Consider the following 26,766-nt stretch of genomic DNA (forward strand, 5'->3'; position numbering starts at 1 on the left):
GTTTGCATAAGCATGTTTCTGTCCCATCCTAACATGTTTTGATTGTTCAGGAGCAAATTGGGCTGTGTAAAATTTCTAAGGGGTGGATTGCTTTGATGCAGGTTTATGAAAAGCACTTCTTCAAAATTACTTTGCAACATAACGTGCTTCCCTGTTACAAGGAGTGAAGCCAATGAAACAGTCGTATGTTTTGGATTGCTTTGAGCCAGAGCCATCCATGGAGGAGGGGGTCAAATAAGTCAAGATGGAAGCCATGTTCCATTAGTACATCCAAGGAGTGAGGAAGGGCTTCATACAATTGAAGCTTCACTCCTTTTTGCATGACAGATATAAAAAAGAAGGAAGGCTTTGATTGCAGGGTTACCCCACCATCTTGACTTGATTTCATCTCCCTGTGGATACCTTTGTTGGGAGCCAGGCACTGCTAGAGACATTACAAGAGACTTCTGTGCATGCATAAAAGGCTCTTCCAGCTCCCAAGATGGCTGGCTGAGGCAATGTACAGCCAGCTGGGGAATTCTGGGAGTTGAAGCCCATGCATCTTCAAGTTTTGTTTGTTTATTATGTATTTATTCAATTTGTATGGCTGCCCATCTCAACAGGTGACTCTGGCTGGCGAACCATCTTAAAATAATTAAAAACACTCCCAATCCCAAATACAAAGACTAAAATATGCAGCAGCCAAGGAAGATACCACAATCAGGTCACTAGCACAGACAGGAGATGGGTCCTTTCACACACTTGGAGTCCCAGGCCTGGGCACAGAACCAGGTTTTTAGGGTCTTATGAAAGGTCAGCAGGGTGGGGGCCATCCTAATCTCTGGAGGGAAAATGTGCCATGGGGCAAGTGCTACAACAGAAAAGGGTCTCCTTCTGGGCCCCGCCAACTGGCATTCCTTAGCCTATGGGACCCAAAGCATGCCCTTCCTGCCAGACTGTATCGGATGGGTAGAAACAACTGGGAGAAGACAGTCCCTCAGGTAACCCGGTCCCAAACCATGAAGGGCTTTAAAGGTGACCACCAACGCCTTGAATTGCACTGGGAAGCCCACCGTCAGCCAATACAGCTCACAAAGTAGTAATGTTACATGTGCTGAGTAACCGGCGCCATTTACTGCCCCTGCAGCTACATTCTGCACCAGTTGAAGCTCCTGGATGCTCTTCAAGGGCAGCTCCATGTAGAGCGCATTGCGGTAGTCCAATGGGAAGTCACAATGGCAAGTTGCTGAGATTGAGGAATACTGCTTAGCGACCACAATTGGGACCGGTAATTCAGTCACTAAGCAATGTGGTCGCTAAGCAGAAAGTCATGTGACTGCAACTGGGCTTACAACCTCACTTCCCCTTCAGTTGTTAAGCAAAGCAACTCGGTCGCTAAGTGAGCCACAACTGGGCTTACGATTTTGCAGCACTGTATTAACTCTGCTTGCCGCAAGCAAAAATGCACACCTGTTGCAAAGGATGCAAATGATGATCACATGACTGCGGAACACCACGGCTGTCATAAATGTGAGGACTGGTTGCAAAGTTATTTTTTTAATGGTCACTACATGTGGCAGTTGGTAAGTGAGGACTACTTGTAGAGTAAAGCTCTATGAGATGGTCCACATTTTTGAACCAGTTTTTAGATCTCTATTTAATTTGATTTTTTAAAAAATATATAATGGTAATTCTTTCAATGTTTCAAGAATTCATAAAGATTGGTTTTGTCAAATATGTATGCAAGCCTAATCAGCCACCATTTATCTTGTTTTTTAAAGGTTCCAGTGTGGTTCTTTGTATTCAAAGTATACCAACATTAATTTAAAAAATAATCTAAAATTACATTTTGAAGTTCACACACATGCAAACACACTGAGAGAGTCTCAGCAGGTCTGGGCTGGGACATATAAAGCGTTCAACTGGAAAATAATAATAAAAAAACAAATTTCAGAAAAAAACAGCAGCAAAATGTTCCTCCATTTTTGCCAAGAAAACTACACAGACGTGTCCTTAAGTCATCAGAAGTCAGGCTTGATTTAAAGGAGAGAGGCCTGCGTGCGCATACACATATATACATTGTATATTTAGTCACATTTTAAAATGTGTACTTTTTTAGGGTGTTTTTTTTAATGGCAGATTGATGTGATTCAAAATGGAACTGCATAATAAGTGGACATTTCAGGAAAACTCTAAATAATTGGGGGGCATGTTCCTTAAAAGCCAAGTCATGTTTTAACAAATAGGGCCTCCAGCACTTTTATAATCGAAGAGTCATCTATTAACAATAGCTTTTCACTGACGTTTTTAGAATGCCAGATTTTTTATACCTGAATACACTATATGGTAGACCTCAGTGGCTTGGAATGGGCATGTGACGAGGGCCTTGGAGAGGATCACTCCTACATAGCCTCTTGCTGCGGATCGATCCTGGGATGCTCCTTGATTCTCCGAGTTGCTCCAGGAGATGAAGTGCCAGAACAGATGCTTAGAGCCCTGTTGGAGAAAAACAAAAAATGAACCCAACTAAGAACAAGTAAGATCCCACATTAGGGATTACATCCTGTTGATAAGACCAGCAAAACATAGCTGAAGTTCTGCTTTATCATGTCAACAGATTGCTGGGAGGGAATGAACTATAGGATCATCTGGATGACCTTCAGATGAGCAATTTTCTAGGCATCTGGTAAGTAAAGTTGCTCAGATTCACTCGGAGTTGAACTCTGACTGGGTAAGCTTTGCCAAAGTGATGAAAGCTGGGGCTTGTGTGGTTACTTGGGGCACGTCTGAGCTGAAATGCCTGAGATGATGGACAGGGTCCTTGAGTCTGGGCACCTGTTTATTAGAGCCATGCTCCTCCTGGCTGGTGAAGGTCATTAGTGGGGAGTGACATGTGAAGTGATAATATCTGCTTCACTGAGAGAGGGGCTGGTACTGTCTGTTTTGAAGGAGGTGTTGGGCTACAAGAAGTCTTTGCTGGACTGACCATCCTGGGCAATTTTTATCCAGTCTCTAACCTTACCTTTCTGGAGAAGGTGGTCAAGAAGGTGGTTGGGCTACAGCTTCAGAGGGATCTGGAAGATATGGATCATCTAGATTCCTTTCATGCAGGTTTCAGACTGGGACATAGTACTGAGATGGTATTGGTCACCCTTGATCTCTCAGCAGCTTTCAGTACTATCAACCATAGTATTCTTCTGGACTGCCTGTGGGGGGTACATTGTTCTCGTAGTTCTCCTCCTTTCTCTGTTCTTAGGTCCGACCATGGTTAGCAGGAGGGGAAGTGATTGAGTCAGTTGCCCCTGACAAGTGGGAGCCTCAGAACTTAATGTTCTCGCTCCTCCTGTTTAACAGTTGCATATGGCTACTGGGTAGGTCATCCATCAATCCGGGTCAGTTGTACATCTCAACCTCAGGCCACTCAGGTAATGCCATCAAGTCTTATCCCAGTGTCTGGAGGCTATGCTGGTCTGAATGGGGAAGAACCGGCTCAAACTCAACCCTGGCAAGACTAAGTGACTATGAGTATTTGGATCACCTGGTCCATATTTACTCCTGAAAAGAGTTGCACTTCTGCTTTCAGGACCTGGGCACAATTTGGGGGTTTTCTTGGGTGCACAAGTCCTGCTCAAGGAGCAGGTGGCAGCTATGCCCTGGAAGGCCTTTGCACAAACTCATCTACTATGCCAGGTGCATATACCTGGACTGAGAGACTCTTAAGACAGTTACTCATGCTTTAATCACCTTGAATTTGGACTATTGCAGTGTGGTCTACAGGTGGCCGCCCTTGAAGACCACTCAGAAATTGTAGCCAATCTGGAATGTAGCAGCATGGGCACTTATGGGCATGCCACGTTAGGCCCACATAATACTTCTGCTTTGTGAGCTGCACTGGTTACAAGAAGGCTTCTGGATGCAATTCAGAACCTGGGGGTTCTCCTGGACTCACGACTCCTGCTCAAAGAGCAGGTGGCAATCGTGGCCAGGAGGGCCTTTGCTCAACTACATGTTGTGCCCTTTCCTGGATCGGGAGTCCCTCCAATCAGTCACTCATGCCCTAGTCATCTCCCGTATAGACTATTGCAATGCGCTCTACATGGGGCTACCCTTGAAAAGTATCTGGAAGCTTCAGCTGGTTCAAAACGCAGTTGCGCAGGCAATTTTAGGTGGCCCAAGGATGGCACATGTAACATCTTTGGTACGTGAGCTGCATTGGATCCCAGTTTGCTTCTGGGTCCAATTCAAGGTGTTGGTTATCACCTTTAAAGCCCTACATGGCATGGGACTGGGTTACCTGAGGGACCGTCTCACCCCCATTATATCCACCCGTCCCACCTGGTCAGGCAGGGAGGATATGCTGCGGACCCCGTCGATGAAAGAATGTCAACTGGCAGGGTCCAGAAAGAGAGCCTTCTCTGCCGTGGCCCCCGCCCTATGGAATACTCTCCCTTCAGAGGTGAGGCAGGCCCCAGCTCTCTTGTCCTTCCAGAAAGCAGTCAAGACCTGGCTCTGCCAACTGGCATGGGGTGAAAAAAAGGGCAACCAAACCTGGTTTGGTTTGGGGGTGGCCAGCACCTTGAAGACGCTCCCATAGGTTAACATCTTACTGATCATCAACATCGTGGAAGGTATTATTTGTGTATGTGTTTGGTTTTTATTCTATTTTTATTGTCTTTTACATTGTTTTTATTGTATTTTAATATTTATTGCTGTTTTATTGTAAACCACCCAGAGTCACTTTTTGTGAGATGGGCAGTATCTAAATTTGAAATAGAAATAAATAGAAATTCAAAATAGCTATTATCACCTAAAAAGCCCTTCATGACATAGGGCCTGGTTATCTGAGGGTCCATCTGTGTTCTATGGTTTTTGCACATCCTATATGATCCAACAGCATTGGTGTGCATCAGTTAAACAGTGTGACCTGATGGGACCCAGGAAGCGGTCCTTCTCTGTCACAGTGGTTGCTGTCTGGAATGATTCTCTCCCTGCCCAAGTTCCATACGGCCCCCACCCTGACCCTATTTAAAAGACCCCTTACAGCCTGGTTCTTCCCTTAGGCCTTGGGCTAGAGTGGGATATTCGATTTGCTAATGTTGGTATTCTTCTTCCAGGCATATGTCTCTGTATTGTTTGTATTGTGTTATTTAAAATTGTCCAGATTTTGTGGTTTCCAAAGTTGGGATAGGATCAGGCAGCTTATTCAACAAACAAGGATACATGGAGAGATGTGCCACAGAAAACAAGCCGTAACATATTCTGCCTCAAAGCCATAAAATAAGCTCAAAACACCGCCAGAAGAAATTCTCAAGAAATTCTCAAGCATCCTGGGAATGTGAGAAGGGAGAAGCAGGAGCTTTTTCATAGATGACAGGTTTGAATTAACATTGAAATCTGCCTCACGTTTTTCCTCTGTGAAAGGCATATTTGTTTCTCTACTGTGCTTCTCTATAAATCTGTACACTTTGGGCATGGAATATGTTTCTGCTTTGACCTTTGGAACGATTAGGCTGATGAGTGTTTTTTAGCTCAGCGGCTGCCTTTGTGTGTATTTTTTTTTTTTAATTGTCATGCATTTTATGGCGTTTTATCTATTGTTAGACATTCAGTATCATGAATTTGAGACGGGCAGTCACAATAAATAAATAAATAAACAAACAAACTAGAGATCCTTCCTTCATTATTCTTAAATACAATGAATAATATGTACATTCAGAAGATACATTTCCCACTATTATTTCTCAGAGTCTGGTAGAATCTAGATCAGTGTTTCTCAACCTGGACAACTTTAAGTTGTGTGGACTTCAACTCCCAGAATTCCCCAGCCAGCATGCTGGCTGGGGAATTCTGGGAGTTGAAGTCCACACAACTTAAAGTTGTCCAGGTTGAGAAACACTGATCTAAATGATCTAGATGATGATAGATGATGGATAGATAGACAGACAGACAGACAGACGTGTTTTCTCCTCCATCTTTATCCTTAATGAAAAAAATCACTCCAAATTTCAAAGCGGATTTTAACCTGGGTTGGGATTAAAAAGAGGCATACAAGAAGGAGAGCAGAGCTCATTGAAATGAATGTGAAAGAAGTCCAAGTTTAAAAAAAATCAAATGCTCTCCATAGCATTAAAGAAAGGAGAGGACAGTTCAGCAAATAAGTCTTTATTGCCTTCCTTTGTTTTCCCCTTGAACAAATCCATCTCAGTTGGATAGTAGAAAGTGCGCCATTAAATAAGCATTCCTGCTACAGGGAGGTGATTCAAGATTTTCCAAAGGATTCACAATTGCAGTCGTGACATTCACTGGACTGAACAAGAGCTAGGCACAATTAGCCACAGTCCAAAACTCCAGCTCCTGGATGTGGCATGGTGTGGATGGAAAACAGGATCACAGTCTCATTATCATTCACCGTGCAGATTTTATTCAGGATGGGAAATGAACAAGGAGCTGGCCCCTCCACCTAAAGCAAACCATCTGCAGGGGGGCAGGCTTGGTGGGTTGTGTGAATGTAGCCCAAGGGTAAAATCGGCACCTTCAGATCTGAATGGTAGAAGGGTTGAACACTGGGATGCAAGAACAGCACTGTGGACAGAAAGCTGACTGCTAAGAAATACAAGAAGGTAGGACTTTGAGCATGGGACTGAGCTGACAGGAAGGAGAGTGGTGGGTATACAAAGTCAGTGCTGCACAAGCTTACCACTTGGGGTAGACACTGCAGGTAGTCCTCGTTTAGCAACTGCCTCATTTAGCAACCATTCACAGTTACAACGGTGATGAAAGAGTAACTTTATGACCAGTCCTCACATTTATGACCTTTGCAGGTCTGTAAAGCAAAAGAAAGCTGAAGTAAGATTGTAAGCATAGTCCTGGTTTCACTTAGTGACCACTTTGCTTAATGACCTATTGCCGGCCCCAGTCATGGTTGCTAAACAAGGACTATCTGTAGTAAAAAAACTGTGTGCTCGCTAGGTCCACCACCATATAATCATTATTCATGGTGCGGGGTCATACAAATGAAATTTATTATTTTAGGGAGTCACTGCAGCATCACACTTGAGAAACCCCATTGTAATACAAGGGCATCTGCAGCAATGGTCACTGGCTTCCAAATGGTGGGTGTGGCCAGACAATGAAGCCCCACCCCTTTTGAACACATGATGTACCCACCCTATTGAAGCCAATGACTGTCACTGTGGATTATTATGGTTGGTTGCACAGTCAGCCAGATGTTCAGACTGGATTTGGCATTTTTATCCACCTATCGAGTCCTTCCCAAGGACCTGGGATAGGCACATGTTATTGTTTGATGGTGTTAAAGGTTATTATTATTATTATTATTATTATTATTATTATTATTATTATTAAACTTGTATCCCACCCAACTCTCAACCACTCTGGGTGGCTCATAACAATCAAACAAAGAAATTATAATTCAATCAATCAAACATAAAAAATAAAGATAAAAGATGGCAAGTGTGATGAAGTCAGGGGTCTCTCGCCAAAGGCCTGGGTGAAGAGCCATGTCTTTGTAGATCTTCTAAACAACAGCAAAGTGGGGGCCATGCAGATCTCAGGAGGAATCTCATTCCAGAGGACAGGCCCTCACTGCTTAAGCAGAGAGAAGAGGGCTGCTACTAAAAATCCCTGGGGAGGAGTTCCCCTCCCATTAAGGTTTTTCTGTGGGAATGAATGGAAACCTAGAAAGGCAGGGAGAGATGATTTGCAATGAAAGCTGGGAAGACACTGACACAGTCTCTTGGCTGCAGTCACTACATAAACTACAATGGCCCCATATCCCCCCCCCCCACCCCCAACTTCTCAGGAATGCTCTTCTCCTTTTGAAAGAATTTCTAAAGCCAATTCTTTTCCATCACATTGAATGAGAATTGATGGGGGGGGGGGGACGGAGGAGAATTTTCAGGCTTGGCACTAATTTAAGCCTTTGGGCTCTGTTGTTACTGGAGATGTGTTGGACGGGCAACACAATTCGTGATTTGACAGCACTATCTTTAAAGGAATTGATTAACACAGCAAAGATGTATAAAAAGATAGGCTAGTGGAATAATTAAGTCAACTCTTTCTCTTTTGTATTTTTTTTTTTTAAATAGAAGAGTGCATAAGATTTCTAGCCTCTGTCACAGCAAAATGCCCTGACAGATTGCTTGCCGTGGTTCCTAATGCTCCTTTTCATGGAAAACAAAGAAAGGTATTACAGAAGCAATAGCTAAATTTCTGTCTTCTGCATGAAAAAGCATGCAGCGGGCTAGGTTTTGTCCTGGGTCGCTGAGCTGGTTGATCATTATATATGCCAGTGTCTGCTGGATTATTTGGTTATACTGAGATTCATGCTTTTAATTTTGGCACCTTTTTGCTGGGAAATTTCTATAGGCCTCTGACCTTCATAAGTGGATTGATTGACTGAGAAACTGGTTGAAGATGTTGAAGGTTCAACATTTGCAGGAGCTGAAAGAGCCGTGGGTAAGGGCTCTCTCTGTCTTTAGCACCCACCCCAAGTATTCTGAAGTCCCTCTCTCTCTCTTTCCCCATCACCTTTCTTCCCCAGAAGAGAATTCAGGTGTTCTCCTTCTCTTTCTCTTTTATTTCTCTTTAACTTTTAGAAGACCTGAGTAGATTACAATAACCTCATCCATTCTTTTTTCTTTAGAGTGCCTTTAGGGAAGAAATGGGGAGGGGAGGATTGGGTCTACCAAGCGCTGAAGTTGCAAGTGGCATGCTATATCTGGAAGCTCTCTGGGCTGAAGACTCTGCACTTACACTTATTGTCCCAACTCTGGTGACCAGCTAAATCAGACCACCCATCCTCAGTTCTTCTATTTCCCAGAAAGCTTCTCCCTCTCCAGCATCTCCAACCAAACCTACATTTTCAGTCCTTTCAGCTAGAGAGTGGTGGAAGCTTATTGAGACTAGGGTACAGTCTGTCTGTCAGATCAACCTGCTTATAGGGTGGTGGTGGTTGTGAGGAAATCATTACAGGAGGAGTATTTGAGCGCCAAGAGGAAAGGCAGGATATAAACTAACAAATTGAGAAAAAAAAGGTGTGGCTAATCAGAAAGGCGGTGCTTCAAAGCATCTATCACTTCTCAGAAGTGAGTAATCTCACTGGAAAGGGGATTTGAGCTCCTCCCCCACCCCCCAATGCCATCATTATCCAACCCAGTGTTTTTCAAACTTGGTAACTTTAAGATGTGTGGACTTCAACTCCCAGGATTCCCTAGCCAGCAAGGGAATCTGGGAGTTGAAGTCCACACATCTTAAAGTTGCCAAGTTTGAGAAACACTGATCCAATCTGTAGAAAGAGAACATAGAAGAATCTGTACTGAGAGTTCCATTCTCTTTCCTACTGTTCTAGATCACTGAGAACCTGTTTTTCACCTTCATTTCCAGAACAGAAGCTCACTGTCCACACATGTCTTTATCTAAAGAATTCACAGGTCAAAATGGGTGGAAAAACAATCTTGTGCACTGGGCCCTTCCTGGAAGATTGAGCTATTGAAAAATTCAGGCACATTTAAGTACTAATGACTAAGTCAAGATTCATCCATACTTTGCCCATGTTTGGTTTGACAATAGGAATAATAACCAAGATTAAGCTGGTCAATTCATCCCAATTAGCTCCTTTAAAAGGGATGTTAGGCCTTTTTCTAATATATTTTATGATTCTGCTGGAGGACTCCTTATGTGAAGAAGAGGAATGAAAGATTGAAAACCAAGAAAACTGATATGCTTGTAACTTCCAGAAGTTGAGCCAAGCAGCACTGTGGAGGATGCAGAAGTAGTAGATGAACTAATAGAGCTTCTGCTAGATCCTACAGCGAAGACTTTTGTAAATGCAGGCTATTTGCTGACCTGAAATAAGCTTTGCAAGACTAGAGATTCTCCCACAGTCTCAGAAGTTAGTCACAGGAGTAACAGGACAGGGAGGGAACTCTTTAAACTTCAGTATATACACAGTTCCTTCCCATTTTTCCTGCTGTATCAAAATCTGTATATTCTGACCTTCTCTGCTCTCTATGCTTGTGGATGCATCTTCGTTTTTATTCTCATTTAACTTGGACAATTTGGAATCTGGTAGTTCCTGGACTACTCTGGACTTCTTATCAGTTCACAGTTTGCCCCTGTATTTTATTGCTTGTTTAGGTCAAAACTGTTACAATTCCTTTAATAACGTGGATTCATGTGATCCGTAGAGGGTAGAGTTGCCCTACCTGTGCAGCAAAAATCATGGTGACCACCTGAGGGCAGCAATGAGATACAGGATTCTCTATTTTGCCATGTAGCAGTCACATAGATAGATAGATAGATAGATAGATAGATAGATAGATAGATAGATAGATAGATAGATAGATATTGCAATCCAGATATGGCAACTCTTGAAGCTGCTTCATAAGGTAGCACAGCTCTTCCACCCACACCCCTCTTCCAGGACCAGAGCAAAGCCTCCATATTGCTTTACCTCACCTCCTCCAGCAGTTCCAACAGCCGCAGGATACTTTTATTCCTGTGCTGTTCAAAAGCAGAAGCCTTTTTCAATTACTTGAACTCCCAAATCAGGCTGGAAGGTGATGCAAAAAACTTGTTGAAATAAATTGTGTTACATTTTCACATCCACCAGAAGAATCATGTTACCTCTGGTATACAAAGCACCTTGTTCAGACAAATTGAAGCCACCTAGACCTAATAAGGATCAGAATTTCCTAGACCTAATAAGGATCAGAATTATAGAAAGATCGTTTATAACAGTGTGCTGTTACTGGCTGGGGAATTCTGGTAGTTGAAGTCCACACATCTTAATGATGAGTTTGTAATCAGAGATTCCCTGAGCCTTTATGGCAACACAGGGGAAAACTGCAAGATCTGAGCTGGAAATTCTACTACATTTCATATTGTTGGTTTCCATACGCACTGTCCTTTTGTGGCTGTTTCAATCGACTTCTAAACAGTGAAAATATATTCTCCCTAATTTTTGTTAAATTTGTTAAACCATTTCTCTTTCTGACACCCTGACAGTTTGGCTTGTGTAAATCAGTGGCTTACTGCAAGGATTTCTACGTTCTGTTTTGCAAATGGCCATTGTCAATCATCCGTGCTTATCCATGTCTATACCTTATGCATTTTATTTCTCTATTATTTCTCAACATAGAACTCAGAGCCTAAGCAATTGGCAGTACTTAACTAACCTTGGCTGATCTCAGAATAGGGATGGACCTAGTCTTTAGCTCTACCTCTTGAGTATCCAAAATTCCTTATATATACCTTATTCAGGGTCACAATCCATGTCTCTTAAAATGAACACACTCCACATATTTGATTTTTTTAGGTGCCAGAAAGCCATTGTGTTTGCAAGGTTTCCGGAAATGTTATTGTTGCTATTATAAGCCAATTAAAGAAATATGTTCGTGAGAATAATTTCCTCCAGATTAATTTCATTCCTAAGGCTATAATCACCAACACACCTACCTGGGAGTAAATTCCATTCTACTCAGTGAGACTTAGAGCTAAATACACACATACAGGATTATACTATAAATAAGGAATAACGAGGACAACTGAACTATCTTCAGCTATCATATCCCAGTTGAAAAGTAACCCCAACCTTCTCCTAAGGGTAGAGACAAACCTTTTAAAAAGCCATGAACAAAGAAGGAAAAAAAGACAAAGACAATTATTTTTTTCCCATTAACTTGCTTCACTAAAAATATTTATCAGGATGAGTTTAAAACAAAGGAACAAATGAACAAAAATCTCAGGGGAAAAATACACATTTGAATTGCCAAAAACTTCTATAAAAATGTTTGATACTCTTGAGAAAGTATTGCTAGTAGGCAGTTAGGATAAGACAAAGGACACTGTTGCTTCCCCGCCCCCAGCCACATTTCCCAGAATTAGCAGTGCACAAAAATGTTAAAATTTGTAGCCATTTATAGAGAAAAGGACACACACAGGCAGAGATGCTAATGGCTTTTGCCTTGGTTTATAACCTAATTTCCATCCTTCATTGCTTGCCTTTCATAGCACTTAGTGCCCTGAAGACGGTCCAAGTCTTGAGAATTTGCATTCATCAGCAGACTCTGTGCAAATCTTGCTTTTAAATGCTATAAAAGCCTGGCCTTTTCTTTAATTTCATTATTCGGATTTCCTTAACAATGCGCCAAGCTGGCTGCAGGGCATCATCTGGGCAAATACATTTTTGGCAGCCCAGTAAAGTTACTGTCATGTAGGGCTTTGTCCACAATCACAATAAATTGATCTATCAAGTCTTTCATTTCCTTTGTGAATGGTTCAAAACTCTTCTGCTTGGCTCCCGATCGCTTGAAATTCCCATCTCGGTTGTTTTCCACACAGAGGAGCCGGTCGTAAGTCACTGTAATGTTCAGAAATTCAACCATTTCCTTCAGTTTGGGGAGAAGAGCTTCTTCTAAGTCTTCATAATGAACAACAAGGAGACGTTTGCCATATTTAAGCCAGTCAAGCACATGAGAGGCCCACCATGAAGCATAGCTGTTTACAAAATCAGGCCATTCTGTGGGGTGAGAAATACAATAACGATGTATTATACATCTGCAGATGTGGCTTTTCAGAGGACTGTGCAGAAAAATGCTCTTGCATCTTTTTCCTGTCAGTGTTCATACAGTTTGAGGAAGGAGAATTTGCCTTGCAAATTTCCTCCCTGGGTAGGATGTTCCTGGCACTTATTTAGTCATGAGATGGTCAAGAGATTACATCTCGTTTCATTGTAGCATCCTCTCCAGAAGGATGAAGTCTCTCTTATTCCAAATGATAAAAATAACCAAAGAGCTCTGCTGATTGCACACATTCATGTTCTCTATCAGTTGAAGCCAACTGCCTCTAATACTTAGGTAGTAGGTAGCCATAAGGACTACTACCTTTGTAAATGTGTCTAATCCATTTTTTTTTTTTTTTTGCCATTTAAACTGGTAGCCTTAGTTTTAGGGTGTGTCTGGCCCTCGGATTCATTCTCCAAAAGCTGCTTCTGAAAGTGCAGGTGAATGAATGTAACACCCATCTGCCACACCTTAAAGCAGCCAAGCCTTTTCCTAGGATTGTGCAACAGTTGCGCAACAGTTGCACAATGTGGCAGCTGTGTGATCTGGAGAAAGGACGCAGCTGCTTTAAAGAGTGCAGATGATGCTACATTCATATTCTAGAGCAATTGGAGGGGCTTGAATCAAAACCACTCAAAAGCCCTCATTTGTTTCTGGTTAAAGACCCAGCATGACTTGCTGTATGTATGTTATGTGAATGATATCCTGTTGTGTCTGTTTTGGCTCATTGGCCAGATGGAAAAGGAGGGCTTTGATAAGACTTCTGGACAGCGAGCAAAGAGAATTAATTGCTTTGGTGCCACACTGAGATGTTTCCAGAACTTCAGAGCAATCCCTGAAAATATCTGGCTTTCAAAGGGAGATGTTTATATTGCAGAATTGGATGGTGTCTGAAGGACGGCTTAACAATTGGTGCATCCCCTTCTACAGCTGAATTCTTCTGAGGAGGAATGAAATATATAATACATGGAATAGAGTGGGATTGGGTTACTTAAGAAATGAGTATGATAAAACAAGAAGAGATACAGTAGAGTCATAAATGTGCAGGTGTAGAGGAATCTGCAGGATCTGAAAGCAGTGTCTCATCATTACGTTGCAAGCTCCTCCCCTTCCATGCATATGTGTGACGTCATAATGCATATGCAAAAGAAGTGGCCATTCCAGCACAATGGAGGTGCTGAATGAATGTGGATTGAAGATGAGAGTGAATGCCCAGTGCATAAGAAGCACATTGAGATGCTCTGATCATACAGAGGAAATGAAGGAAGGCTCAGGTGCAAAGCAAAAAGCTGCAGGAAGAGGGATTGGGTTGTGAGGAATGGGGAAACAAAAAAAGAAAGTCATGCTTGGATGGGGTTGATGAGATCCTGAAAATGAGAGAGGTGAGAAATGTGAAGAACAAAAGGTGCATAGGTGTAGTGGAAACGAGGATGGTTTGCAAGTTAGAAATGTTAGAGGCACCCTGCTTGGTACTGAAATTTTCTTAATTTCCTTTCTTTTTTTCTTTCCTTTAATTTCTTTGCTCACTACGTGTTATTCTTTTGCTGTGCTCTGCTTACCCTGAAAGGAAACAACGTGATGGGTATGTATTTGTGCATATACTGTACATATGCAGATAAGAACGAGAATCAAGAATGTGGTTTATGTGGTCATTTTGGAATATACACGTGCAATGAAATGGCCATCTAGTCTGGCAAGTCTCTTTCCCTGCCAGAGGACAATTCAATGTTAGTGGGAAGCCCAGACACTGCACAAAGTCAAGAGTGTTCCATCTCTGTTGCTTTCCAACCACTGATCCAGAACCATTGATAACTAATGCTGGATAAAGTCAATAGCCATAATGTCTAGAAGCCAAAAATCTCATTCTGCAAATGCTGTCATAGAACAGTATAAATAACATTTTAAAATAAAGCCATTCAGCTGGCTAACACAAGAGAGAAGGCCTTTTCTGCAGTGGTCCCATTTCTCTGGAAGGGTTTGCTCTCAGGTTGGTCATGGGAAGGATTCAAAGAGGTCTGATACATCTACATTGAAAGTGACAGCAGCTCCCGATTTATTTGTGGGCGAGAAAAAAACTGCTATCGCTCACTTTAAAGCCCGATACGTTCTCATCCCAGAATTGATTAATCATCTGGGGAGTTGCCAACAGATGCTATAGGCTGATCTGGTGATGATTCAAATTGAGCCTTCTCTGTCACCATCCTGAACCTCATTTAGACTGACCCCAATCCTCCCATGGTAGGGAGAAATGTTCATAGTGGATGTAGGCCAGAAAGATGGTAAGAAAGCTAACTTTGCTGAGCTGGCTTGGTTACCTTTACTTTTCCAGTTTTGATCTGTGGCATATCCAAGATGGCCAGCACACTTCCGGTTGAATTCTGCCACCAGCGATTTGTACGGGTTGCGTATCAATAAGATGGCTGAGTCAAACATTTCAATTTCCTTTCTGCCACTCTCATGTGTTTTGACACAAATGGTTCTTCTGCTTCTCCAATGATCCTTTTCTCCTTTGAAACCTGGGCAAGATGTAAAGGCTTGGTTACCATTTTCAAAGTCTTAAAGAGTCTTGGATACATGTAACCTGAGAAAATACCTTCTTCTCTATAATTCCTCTCCCTGTTCATTGAAATCATCAGAAGTTCACTTACAAATGACATAATTGTCATCAGGTGGTGACTCAGGTCAAGCCTTTTCTGTAGCCACCCTAGTCCAGAGTTGTAGATTGCCCGTTGACCCACAAAAGATTGCCTGCTTCTAATCCACAGCCTGATCCAACTTGGCTCAGGCCAAGTTAATTTCAGAAATGCAATCTAAGGAGTAGTCAACACTTACCTTTATTATATAGAGTTCCATCAAAGTAATAGCTCCCTGTATAGGATCCTGTGGCATGCTCTATTAAATGGCGAACCCACGTATTTCCAGCTCCTGGGAAGCTCGACAAAGCAACAAGGGCTTTCGATTTGGTGGGGAGAAAATTCCGGTCAATACAACGGGTATCTGCAAGCAAATATAGATGACACATTTGGACCATAGTAAAATCAAAACTACTCCTGTCATTACTTATTAAGTTGCCTTTTTGCTAATACTGTCATAGACTCATATAATGTAATAGTTGAAAGAGTCTTTCAGGATGATCTGTTCCAGCCCTCCATCCAGTTCACCTACTATTACAGCATTCTCAACAGATGGTCATCCAGCTTCTGTTAAAATGCTTCCAGTGAAGGTGGTTGTGTCACCTCTCAAGGTAGTCTGTTCCATTGTTGATCAGCTCTCACCTTTAGGACTTTTTCCTTGATGTCCAACCAAAATCTAATTCCTTGTGGTTTAAACCCATTTTTCCTTGCCCTGTTTTCTGAACAGCCCTGAATAATTCTGCCCCATCTTCAGATACTTGAAGACATCTATCAGGTCTCCCTACAGCTTTCTTTTCTCCAGGTTAAGCATGCTCCAGATTGTCAATGTCTTTTTTAAAATGTGAGTCAGATCTGGGTCCAATATTCTAGGTCACACGGGCATTCCTGAGGGAGGAGAGGCAAGAGGGGGAATGACAAAATGGTTTAATGACAACATTATGCAAATGTTGCCAATTATGTATTTGTATCAGAGATCATTTTAGTATCATAATTTGCTGTGGATCCAGCCAATACAGATAGAAAAGAATGATATCCTCTTATTTTAAAGTCATGTTCACTACATATATCGTTAGTTTGACTTAGAGAAGATGGGCAGCTATTTCAATGTGATAAATAAATTTAAAAATAAAATAATAAACAGGCAGACCAGCTCCTTCTTCCTCACCCACAAGAACTTCTGCAGAGATCTTGCTGAAACTGTCTGTAGAAGGCGGACCTAGCTCACAAAAACTAAGCTATAATGTGGTTCATTGATCTTTAGCTCACAAAGATTGTGTCTATCTCCCCATTATGGTATATTATTACTAGTGAACCAGGCCATCATAGCTTGCTCAAAGAACCAGGATTAATAAAACCTGGCTTAGTGTTATGGTTTTGTTTTTTTCAGTTCTGGGCTCAGAAACGTTCTTCTAGGCTAAGCTCATATGAAGTTAGGTAATCTGTCAACCAGCATGTTGCGGGAGTCTTCAGATCCTGAGTGAACCAAGTCAATATGTTAAGCTGTGATATATTTTTTGGGTATAGCATGCTACGTAAACGTAACAATTGTGTGCTATGAAACCAGGTTTAGACTTAAGGGTATTTTGTGAACCTAGTCAGACTAAATAGGAGGTATTGCTTATTTTTAAAACATTAACATTTATTTATATTTATTGATTTTATAGCCTATCTTTCTTCAAGGGAATTGGCAAACTTTTTTATTTTTTTATTTTTTTGCTAGAAGCTGTACTTTTTATTCTATTTTTTCTGGGGCTATTGGCCAAAGGAGTGGACCACTGATGTAACAAGAGGAGGACTGGAATTTGGAAATGATTTCCCTCCCTTTCTCTAGAAAGGGCAGTTAGAGATCTTTTTATAGATGGGTGTGTTCACACTTGGACACATAGGCCCACAGACTGACATTCTGTGGTCTTTCACTACAAATGGCTTCCAGACAACATAAAACAAGATGAACTCTGGTAAAATACAGTTTCAAGGGGGAATGCTCTGCAGCCGTGAAATGAATGCAGCTCAACCGGGGGGGGGGGGTGTGGACAGGAGTTTAAAAAAAAACTGTAAGTCACTCTAAAAACAGCACTAAAAGCACAGGGAAGCAGAACAGAATATAGGGTGAGAGTTTATTTACTTATTACATTTATCCTCTGCCTTTCCTCCAGGAGCTTAACATAGTAAACAAAACATTTTCTCCTTCAATGTTAAGCCCACAATAACCTCATAAAGGTGGTTGGCTAAGTGTGTGTGTGTGTGAGAGAGAGAGAGAGAGAGACTTGCCCAAAGTCATCCAATTTGACCTTTCTCTATCAGGTGACAGATTTGAAACTTGTGTCCTGGTCCCAATTCAACATAGTAACTGCTACACTGCACCATACCAATTTGGACTCTGTGTCACCCTACCTTATCACATACGCCCTTGGACATTTTTAGTGGAATGTTAAATTGTGCTCTAAAAAAAGGGCAGGACCTCTAGAAACAAATCATTCCTAATCACGACGATGAAATGTGTGTGGTGATGTCACAATGCAAGCTTCACCTTTTTCTATCTGTGTTGTGACATCGCGTGCAAGTATGTAAGGAGTGGATCTTGTGTCACCATGTTACAACACGTTTCACCCCTTTTCTCCCCCTTGTGTCCCCCTGTCCCCATGTGTCTGCAAGGGTAGCAAGTAAGGGGGGGAATGACAAAAGATGGGCAATTTCCAGATGTGCGGTCTTTACTTCCCAGAATTCTCCAGCCAGGATGAGCATTGCTGACAATTCTAGGAGTTGAAATCTGGATGTTGTGCAAGTCTAGAGTGTTGTAGAAACACAGTATATTTCTTTCTTCATTTCTCAATCCCTGTGTGTTTGTATGTGTATATACTATACAAATATTGATATGATGATAGATGATATAAATATAAGCAAAGTAGGTCTCAATGGACTTTCTCTCCTACCTTGGACTGGAGTTTGATAAACAAAGCGATGGTCTTCTGCATTTGAAACTTCAGCTGTACCGCTGACATTTTCAAGCCTGCTGCAAAATGATCTGTCGGAGCTATTATGCAGTGGGAAATTAATTGTTGCAAAGCCACAGTGGCATTGGGGTCTTCTAATGACTGCCAAAGGGAATTCCTAGTGAGGAAGAAAGTGGAGAAAAGCAGGCTGTCAACTGTAGTCGCAAACATCAGCGAATATCAGCTAATGATAGAAATTAAATTCTGCACTCTTTTGAACTTCATTTGCAATCTCTTGGGACCTTTCCAGGGGTAGATTGTATCAGATGAAGAGGATTAATGACGGTGTCAACTGATCAAAACTCTAACAGTGCAATCTAACACAGCATATGTCTACTCAGAAGTAAGCCCCATTGAGTTCAATGGGACCTACCCCAGCAAATACACAATGAATGATAGTGTTTGTAAATTAGTGATAAGACTTGTCCTCAGATATTCATTTTGACACAAAACAATGTATTAAAGATGCATACATCTGTAAATAGGTCAAAGTAATTACTATGATTAAAGAAAAATTATTCAGTTACAATTCCATTTGCTTCTTTTCTCCCTAACTTGCATCCATTCATAAGTCCACTGCATGAGCTTGTTCTGGTTTTGCATTAAACCTATATTTTTAACTAAAGAAAGGATGTGTGTATGTAATAAGTGGTATTTGAATAAATACCTGTGATAGAGATGAGAAGTATTTTTACTGATCTGTATTTAATGATGGGCAGAGCAATGCTAAAGGATGCTGAAATTATCAAACAATTGCACATATTGCAAATGCTTATAAAATAATCCTCAAGGTTTTGCAAAATAGACTTTATGAAATGAGAACTGTCAGGGGTAAAAGCTAAATTCAGAAAAGGAATGGATCACATTGCCAGCATCTGACGGATAAGAGAAAAAGCAAGGGAATCCAAAAATATGCCTATTTGTTTAATTGACTATATATTAGCTTTTTGGATGGACTACAACTAATTATGCATAGTGTTTAAAAACATGGATGCAACAGACCATTTCAACTGCTTATTATAGAATTTGGATGATGAACAGGAAACAAGAATTAGAATATTACAGTGACAATGAGTTCATCACTTGAAGACCTGAAAGATCAGGTTATGGACAGATCGTCATGGAGAAAATCTATCTACGTGGTCACTAGGAGTCAACAAGAACTTCATGGCACTTACTAATCAAATGGTTCAAAATGGAAAAGGAGTGTGTCAGGGTTGTATACAGTCACCTTATTTATGTAATATCTATGTGAAACATATCGTGAGAAATGATGGACTAGAAAAAATAAAAACTGGAATTAAAATTGCTGGGAGAAATTTCCACAACCTTAGATGTGGAGCTAGGCTTTCAGATGATATTGTTCTGTAGATTATTACTGAACGTGTCTGTATTTAGGTGGTTTAACCTGAATTACTATATGTATGGATTGTAAATTGCTCAAAATCTGATTGAAGTGATATAGAAGCCCAAATACCCTAAGCGAGGCATCATTTTGATAGATGGAAGCAACAAGGAAGACTTTTCATGTTGAAGGTGAAAAAAGACAATGCAAAAACTGCCCAGTATTAAAAACTAAGGTTATGTCAACAGGCAATGCCAATCCAGAGCAAACAGGCAGAGAAGAGGTTGAAATAGTAATAGACTTTCTCTTCCTAGGCTCAGTCATTCAGAGGGATGATAGTTGTAGCAATGAGTATAGGAACATCTACTACTTGGGAGAAAGTCTATGATGAATCTAGACAAACTAATATAGTGCAGAGACTTCACACTGACGACAAAGGTACTTATTGTCAAGGGCATGGTTCTTCCTGTTGTAACACATGGCTGTGAAAGCTAGATTATCAGAAAGGGTGAGCAAAGAATGATCAATGTCTTTGAATTGTGGTGCTAGGAAAGATTGGAGAATATCTTGGACACCAAGAAGAACAAATCATTCAGTGCCAGATGAAGTAAAACCAGATAGTAATAATAAGCTAAAGTTTAGATACTTTGGGCCCATATTGTGAAGGCAAGAGTTATTGGGAAAGATCTTGATGAAAACAGAAAGCAATAGAAAAGGGTGCCCACAGAAGACAAGGTAGCTAGATAATATCACTGATGACAGAAGTAGAACTTGAGAAACAATTACTGACCAAATCCTGGTGAAATTACATCTGTCATGCCCAGGGATGTCAACACGGGACATACATTAAAAAGGGGTGGGCTTCAATTGGCTATCATCATCTTGACTTGGAAGATCTTGTCTCAGAAGCTGCTCCCAGCAATGTCTCACAGGAAAAGATTAATTTGGATTAAGATGCTGTAGAGATGCATGACTTTGCACCCTGTGAAGTTTTGTCTTCAAATCCAAAGCACTACCAGCCCTAATACCTGCCATTATTCGTACAAAGTTTGCTGTAGTGAACCTTTTCTTTTCATATAATTTTAAAGAAATAAAAGAAGACATTTATTTGGTCCTACTGGAACTGGAACACCTAAATATCAATCTGAATAAATGTATACCTCTATCTGTATATTATGGAACAGATATGACACATACTTTCCAAATTAACAGAAACTGCTTTTTTTGAGTGTGGTCCTCTCAGAATAATCACCTACAAAGCTTTTATATATATATATATATATATATATATATATATATATATATATATATATATAATTTGTGCATTTGTGTGTATGTGTAGAATTATCTGCTAAAAGCCATTTTATGCTAGAAAACATTGCATGCCATTTTGGATGATTTGGGGTGATTTTTTTAAAAGAAATTCAGACTGATCTGGAATTTGGATGGAACAAACCCATCCTGATACGTAACAATGAAGGCCCAGTCTACAGGTACTGTGCTATCTCCCAAAACAAATCTTTCTAAAGATCTTCTCTCTCAATTACTATAAATATTTCAGTGTAGTTTTTTTCCCTCCAGAAGTTGCATCACAACATTTCATGATGCAAAAGTCTGAAAGGGACCATATTCCAATCTACCTATTATTCCAGGAAGTATAAAACATGGGGAGGTTACTTTTGCCATGCAAACCAAACAAAATCACCCAATAGAGTGTCCATGTTTGTTGGGACTTCTGGGAGGTGCAACTGCAACGTATTTGGGGGCACTAAGCTGGAGAAGGAGGTTCTCTAGGATTACAACCTAAATCTCCCCCAAACTCTACCTTTGGAAGAACTGTGTCCATTAAATAATATAACACATTGGCGAAATTGTTGCTTTCTTCTCATTTTATGCAGTGAAAGGCTTGGGTAGACTTTGGAAGGAAGCCCCATGATCCAGTAGGCCTTATGGCTAAGTACGTGTGTTTAGGGTCATCTTTACGGATCAGGGCATCAGGAAAGAATGAGTCTAACCTTCTCCTACCCAAGCAATACAGAAGGTCAATTCAAAGCAGGCAGCAGCTATCAATAACATTGAATGTGTCTGGTGAAAAGGACCTAATGCTGTTCTCCTGAAGAGAACATAGGCTCTGTCGGTAATGATCCCCTCCTAATGAGGTAATTTATGGAGAGTCCCTAAGGCTCTTTTTCCAATGTTCCATCAGCATGACAAGGCATTAAATAGTTGTCAACATAATTGGGTTCAAACTGTCCCCTTCGGACTTTCCCTTTAGGTTAAAACCATGGCAGGGGAGAAAACAAACTGTGTGGGTCTCATTAGTCCATTTTTACAGGATAGAAAGTAATTCAGTTTGATTACATGTAAAAATCCATTTTCTAAGAGAAAGGCATTTGCAGATTTCCTTTTTCTTGGTAGAGATGAAGTCTAAGAAAATAGTGAGGACTATCTGAACAGTGCTGAGCTGTGATTTGGACTGTTAAATTGTATGCTCTGGATACACAATGCGACTAAGCAGCTCAGTGGAAAAGCTTATTAGCTGCCTTTGCATGATATGCTAAGTTTGGTTAGTGTTAACCATAATTGAGTTTTCTGTGGCTTAGCATATTACCTAATCTACTGGTTAGATTATGGTTCAATGTGTAGTGCAAATCCAGAAAACAGGTTAATTTAGTAACGAGGTTAAGAATAGTGTGTGAACACCACCATTGAGTTGGAAGAGACTACTTAGGTCATCAAGTTCAACTTCTCACTCAGACAAGAGGACAGATTAAAGAATCTCCTACAGATAAACACCCCCATCAAAGTGGTGTTCACCTCCAGTATGGATGGTTCAATTGTTCTAACCACTGGCGTGCGTTTCCTAATGTTCAACCAGAAGTTGCCTCCCTGTAACTTAAAGACATTATTCTGTGTCCTGCATTCAGTGAACACAGAAAACAAGACTTGATCTTTTCCCATGTGATACCCCTTCTGTCAGTTGTCTTTGTTGAAAGTTAAATACACTAGATCCTTCAAGAGTATGGCAAGACATTTAAAATTCACAGCAGTGGTTTTGAGTCCAAAATGTATTCTTCTGACATCCCAGTGAGCTTCTGACACTATTCAGGACATCCTGGAAGTGTTTTGAGCTGAAAACAGCCCCACTCAAACTGGAAATGTCTCATGCTCACTATGAAAACATTTCTGGAAGGGCAAAACAACCTGTTTTGAACTCAAAACAATTGCTTCCTCCTCAAAAGAGATGTTTTGAGCCCAAAATGTTTTGAATGTGAAATTTGTACACTCCCACCCTCAACCTCTCCTAATAGGACTTGGATCTTCCTAACCCTAACCTTATTAAAACTCCTGGAACCACATACAATCGGAATAGTAGAACCCTGCCCACATTTTATTAATCCTTTTGTTATTTAATCCTCGTTGTACAGATTAGCATTTGCTCAGGAGTGTCTGGAGGAAGGGTCAAAAATGTCAAGATGTTGATCACACCCCTGCAATCAAAACCCAGCCTAGTTTTACATGTGTGTGATGCCTAAAAAAGGAACAGGTTTTTTTGGTGCAATTGCAGTCTTGATATTTTGACTGCCCCCAGAAGGCCACCCCAGGGCAGAAGATAGGACCTGGGGAAAACAGAACTAGCTACAAGCATCTGCCTTGACACTTTGGATGGACATGATGGTTTCTTTGGAGCTGTCACCCTGTTCAGCCATAGGCAAGCAGGCATGTGCGTTATTTCAAATGCTTATTTTTATCTTTTGTTTTTAAATCTGAAAAACAGCATCCCTTTCTCAGAGAAAGCCATGATCCATCTGACATTAAATGAAGACAGCAGGAGCAAACTCCTTTTTGTTCCTGTGGAAGTGAGGAAGAGAAATGTGAAAAATGTTTGTTATCATGGAAATAGTACTTAAGGTGAGGTGAACCCCAGACACCTGGGGGTTGGGGCTCTAAGAAAAACTAGTTGCACCATAATGGGTCCAGGCCTGTAGACTCAAAAAGGGGGCTGGATGTCTTCCTCACTTTAACATTGCATCTGAGCTCCTGCCATCCTCCTTAAATTTTAAATTGTCCTTAATGGGCTATTTGTGGGTGGTAACAATGACTGGTGCTCTCTCCAGATGGCCATTTAGGTGGGTCCCCTCTTATGAAGATATCCATCTGATGAGCCATTTTAATTTTTTACAATACTATCAGAAGACTGCATTGAGGGAAATTGCATGCTGACACTGAAAAATAATCTTCTAGTATAGCTTAAGGGTCTGCGTAGGAGAGTCAATGTGATATAGTATGATTGAAGTGTTGGATGAGGGCTGATAGAATCCACATTTTGGTCCCTGCGTAGCTCCAAAAACATATGGGTTTCAGATTAGTCATTCTTAATCAGCCTGTCCATCTTGTAGGATTGTTGCAAAGATGAAATGGAAAAGGAAAAACCATATATGCTACCTTGAAGGGGAATATTTTGGGAGCTTTGGGAGAGGTGGTTGGTAGGAAGAAGCTAAAAGGGTTACAACAGATATTTACATCAACTGACCCTTTTCATTTAAAATGTAGAAAACCCAGCAGTGAAAATCAGATATTTGCAGGCTACTTTGGGGGTTACAACTTGGGGCCAGGTGCCTCATGCAGCCCTCAGTTAAAGGTTGCCCATCTCTGTCCTCAAAGAAAAGGCAGTTTTACTATCTAACTAATAAATAGTAGATGATACTCTGTCATGCTCAACTTAGATGCAGATCTAAACACTTAGGAGCACAGCATGATTTTTTTAAAAAATTCAGACAATAAATAGATTTAGGTTCCTGTCGAGTGTTTAGAAAATATGATAGAACCAAAGTGTAATCTCTGAAATGTCACCAAATTTAATTTATTGGCTATTGGTCTGTCAAAGGAAGCCATCTCGTTCAACATGCAAGTCTCTTACTTATTTCAGGAGATGAATCTCTTCTCTGGATGTTTTACCCAACAACTGGAACATTTGGAGATAATCGCACTACTTTGTTTACAATATTGTGATTTATTTTATTCACCTGCTCAGACAAAAAGCAATATTCAGTTCTGGAGAGGACCTCTTAGAGTTCCTGTCTCTAAGACAGGCAGACCTAATTATCTTTCTCTTTTTATTGGTGAAAAAGATTGAGGGAGAATGCTTGAAGGGTGGAATTTGATCAAATGAGAACATCTTTGGGAACTACAAAAAGGTAACATTTTGTAGGAAAGAGACTATGTGCAGAATGGGAATATGTGAAGAATCATAATTACAAGACTAAATAGAGCTGATGGTAAATGTATTGATTTGTTTGTTTATTCAATTTATATAGCTTACATACATGACTCTAGGCAGCTTGATATCCATGAAACTGGCAGTCATATACTCCACCATGAAATTGTCCTAATCTATCATGAAAGTGTTGGTTTTTTAAAGAAATGTTTTCACTGAAACTTTGAATAAGTAGCAAATCATATTCTTGTTTTTGACATATCCTGAAGTTTTCCACAGGGCAGAACTAAAATATATTGTCCTGGTGGGGGGGGGGACTCTTCTTATTACCAAATTTTCTATATGAAATTTCCCTCTTTTTGTGGTTTACAGGAAGGGAGACATTAACAGGTACCATTTTAACCAAATAGGTTTCCATCACAAGGACTAAACATAAATAAGCCATTAAAGTCCCATTACTAGTAATCATGTAGCTTTATATCCTGGATCTTAATTGTTTTAAGTGATTTGTGGAACTGGAAGATTCTCCAGATCACAAAGGAAGCTAGAATAAACATATGTGACGGGGATTGGTCATAACAATAAGCTCGACAGTATTAGACCAAAAGTTTCTTTATTACATTTGAATGAAGTTTCACTTTGAATTGTCAGTTTGTAGTTGATCTACTGAACCTCTGCTTCAAATCAAATCTTAAATCACCAAATCATTTTCAGTCATCAAATTGAATTAGGTGCCTTCCAGTCAATTTGGTAATTCAGTGGATTGTTGTACAAGCATACATATTAGCAAATCAGATCAAGTAAATCAAATCAGACCAGATCTATGTTTTGGTACTGAATTGACCTGACTCTGCAGATCAAAGAAATTATTCAAATCAAATTGTTGGGAGTCAAGTTGATAACAGTGAGAGAGGGAGAGGGGGAGAGGGATGGATGGATGGATGGATGAATGGAAGTCGCAGTGACCAACTTTTGGATTTGGGGTAGACAACTGCGAGTAAAAACAAGCCTTCTCACATGTTGTTCTTAATGTGCAAAGGCTCAGGCAGTGAAGAGAATAGAATCACATGTATTGGTATAATGCCCAAGGTCTGCATTTTGTGACTGCCCCACCTTTTCAGTCCTAAATTTCTCTAAATGGATTTTCCATCTGATACCATTAGGTGCCTCTGCATGATGGCAAACTCTGGAATTTGCAAAGCAAATGAAGCAAATTTTGCAAAGCAAAAGCTGTATAATCAATGTGTATTTTGTTCTGATACAAACAAATGAATATGCGTGGGAGGAGGGAGGGAGGGAGGGTGGGAAGGAGGCATTTATGTTGCAAATCACATTTCTATAATTCTAAAAGGTACAAATCCTGCATTTTTTGACTATGAAAAATGAAGTGTTGGGTGAGCATAAAATAGGTACCCTAATCAACAACTGTTCAATGGAGTTGCAGATATGCATCCTACAGCCTGCTTTGGTTGCCATTAATAGGCTCATATTACATCTTAAATGCAATTACAGATATATTTTCCATCCCAGAAGCTTCTAGCTTAGGGGAGAAGTTAGGAATCTGAAGACTCAGAACTTACAAACTTCTTTCACAGATACTATATATCCCAAGAGACTTATCTGACCTCAATTGTCAAGGATTGGTGATATAGGTTGCTGTAATTTTGTAGCAGAAAACATAGGAAAACTGTAGTGTGATGTGATGTGATGTAATAATAATAACAATAATAACAATAATAATAATGGAGCAGAATAGAAGAGAAAGAAGTGGAGAAAATCACAAAATATAAAGACCTGCAAATAGAAGTAGAATGACTATAGCAAAAGAAAGCAAAGATAGTACCAATAGTTATAGGCGTCTTGGGTGCAATCCCGAAACATCTGGAGCACCACTTGAAGACCATCGGCATTGATAAAATCACCATCAGTCAGTTGCAAAAGGCAGCTTGACTTGGAACAGCTTCCATCCTGTGACAATACCTTTAACCCCATCAAACAACATCTGCCTATCCCA

The 26,766-nt window shown here is 40.5% G+C and overlaps 1 protein-coding gene across 1 annotated transcript in view; it reads right to left on the reverse strand.

Annotated features, from left to right (window-relative positions):
* Positions 1-11,688: 11,688 nt before the first annotated feature.
* The window catches only part of WSCD1 (WSC domain sialate O sulfotransferase 1), a 54,090-nt gene continuing 39,012 nt past the window's right edge, over positions 11,689-26,766 (reverse strand). Inside the window, exons 6-9 of the mRNA XM_007426936.3 lie at positions 18,130-18,307; positions 15,396-15,560; positions 14,879-15,079; positions 11,689-12,520 (exon numbers count right to left, since the gene is read on the reverse strand). Of these exons, the coding sequence (XP_007426998.1) occupies positions 12,168-12,520; positions 14,879-15,079; positions 15,396-15,560; positions 18,130-18,307 (897 nt within the window). The 3' untranslated portion in view covers positions 11,689-12,167. The remainder of the gene's footprint in view (positions 12,521-14,878; positions 15,080-15,395; positions 15,561-18,129; positions 18,308-26,766) is intronic.

The sequence above is a fragment of the Python bivittatus genome, unplaced genomic scaffold (assembly GCF_059951505.1).
Source record: "Python bivittatus isolate LINGU-HERP-01145 unplaced genomic scaffold, Pbiv_v1 ctg000690_np1212, whole genome shotgun sequence".
Classification (NCBI taxonomy): domain Eukaryota; kingdom Metazoa; phylum Chordata; class Lepidosauria; order Squamata; family Pythonidae; genus Python; species Python bivittatus.